Below are 2,073 nucleotides of genomic sequence, written 5' to 3'. Positions count from 1 at the left end.
TTAAACAAATGCATCATTTATTATTGATTTAATTTCTTCATCATCATCATCATCATCATCATCTTTTTTTTTCTCTAATGCATCACTCTCTGTTGGATAATTATCAGCGTTTGTGATTTCTTCTACATGAACGATATCTGCAGACATATTAGCACCCTGTCTATGATGCGTTTCTATTTTTTTATACTTTTGAAAAAAAATTAATGAATAATCGAGCTGTTTGTTGAAATTTGTATGCGGAATAAGTTTGTGTAAGTAAAGTGATGAATGTAAGATCAGTGTAAATATCCGTGTCTGTCTGTGTCTGTGTCTGTGTCTGTGTGTAGACGTGCTTTTCTGTAATAATTTATAGGGTTAATTTAATTTGATTGATTTGTTGCACTGTGCAATGATTTTGTTACTTTTTAACCAGTTGAACTTTTTCAACCGAAACGTATAATAATTGGATTAGCAGGGCAAATTTGTATTTCTGATTTTTTTAATCAAATACTGCTCTGAAAATTTTCTTTTTAATTCATTTTTTCGTGTAATCTGTTGATATAAACAGTTTGTTGTTGTTTATTTGAAATTTGATGAATCAGCAAAAATTTAAAAATTAGCCCATCCAATCCATCCAATGATTACAGACAGACGTGAAAACCACCTACTTTTCTCAAACGTGCTTTGTGCACAGTCAACTTCTCCCACCAAATAAATAATTGTCTTCATTATTTTTGTTGTTGTTTTTTTAGACTCTTAAAAATTTAAACCTGTTTTTACAAACAATTTGAACAAATTATCAGATTTCTTGATAACCGAGTTTGACATTTGAATTTCACTTCCGCTGCACTTTTATTCAATCAGGTGAGAGAAGATTGCATTCATGTATGTATGTATGATAATTATGTATTTAACATGGCAAAAATGTATAATCTGTTGCTTTTCTTATGTATTTATTATTTTGCAAAAATTTCGAAAGGCGCGTGTTCCAATGATTACCTCAGTTGAAATATATTTATACAAATAAATGCCCTTTGAATCAACAAAATATTATTTGTTTAGTTTTTTTTCCTTGATATATAATTCATCATTAATTCTTGTTGTTTTCTCTGTTTAGTTTATCCGAAATGAATACAGTAATATTTGTTTAATTGAATAAATTTGCAACAACCGATTTTGAACTTGAGCACAGAGTAACCCTATTATTATTTATTTATAATTGTTATTCCAATATTTGAAAATTATTTTTTTATCAGTTTTCAAACATATAATCTGTCACTTATTCTGTTCGCTCATTACTCATTATTCTTTTCAACTTGTCCATCTGTAATTATTCAACTGTTCAGTATCGAAGTGAACAGACAACAGCAAACTGTTGTGAAATTGTTGATCCATATTTAAAAATTCATTTCCTGAAGTTACTCCCACGTTGTTTTTCTTATTCTTTCCTACTGTTGTAATTCTTGTTTGAAAAATATGCAAAAGGAGCCAATTTGAAATCGCTTTTCATCAATCTCTCCGTACAATTGCAGTATGAAAAAAAAATATTTTCCATTTTCATTTTTAATCATTATTCAAATATGTTCTTTTTGTTTCAACATCTTTTGCATATTGATTTTTCTTTTCTGATTAATTTTTAATTATTTCAATAACACTCTGACGTTTGTTGCACGTGAATAGAATCTATGGATATTGAAAAAAATACTGTATTCTCATTCTTCTTCTTCTTCTTTTTTTCAAATTTGCTGTTCAAAATTTTCAAATATAATTTTTCCTTTGATTATTGTTTATTGAAAAAGAAAATTGCTCAAATTGACGCCGAAAAGTCAGTCAGGATGTTATTATTCATTTTATAGCACGACAAAAATGAGAATACATTTTAAGTGGTGTCAAATTTGTTTTTATTTCATAAATTAATTTCACTTTTTAAAATATGTGTGTGTGTGTGTGTACAGATTAAATTTATTTGTTGGCATTGATTTTCAAGTTCCAGTTTGACAAGTTTTGAATTACTGTACTTTTGAAAGTTCATTCCTGTTTCGTAATTTCGTATATGAATGTTTTTTTCTGTTTTTTTGTTTAACTTTTTAATAA

General features: G+C 27.5%; 1 protein-coding gene across 1 annotated transcript; it reads right to left on the bottom strand.

Moving 5' to 3' along the window:
• Positions 1 to 807, bottom strand: Tsp_04834 (conserved hypothetical protein). The gene is given in 3 exon segments (XM_003369371.1): positions 1 to 186; positions 625 to 734; positions 750 to 807. 3 exon segments carry the CDS (start codon positions 805 to 807, stop codon positions 1 to 3), a joined length of 354 nt encoding a protein of 117 aa, XP_003369419.1.
• Between the last annotated feature and the right edge of the window lie 1,266 nt (positions 808 to 2,073).

This window comes from Trichinella spiralis, assembly GCF_000181795.1.
Source record: "Trichinella spiralis strain ISS 195 chromosome Unknown Scfld1557, whole genome shotgun sequence".
Classification (NCBI taxonomy): domain Eukaryota; kingdom Metazoa; phylum Nematoda; class Enoplea; order Trichinellida; family Trichinellidae; genus Trichinella; species Trichinella spiralis.
The sequence above is the reverse complement of the archived record's forward strand: the minus strand, read 5'-3'. Positions and strand labels throughout refer to the sequence as shown.

Coding starts and splice junctions, on each gene's coding strand:
- Tsp_04834 (XM_003369371.1), bottom strand. CDS start 807: ATGTCAAACTCGGTTATCAAGAAATCTGATAATTTGTTCAAATTGTTT. Junction 187..624: donor GGTGGTTTTCACGTCTGTCT/GTAATCATTGGA, acceptor TTTTTTCAAAAG/TATAAAAAAATAGAAACGCA.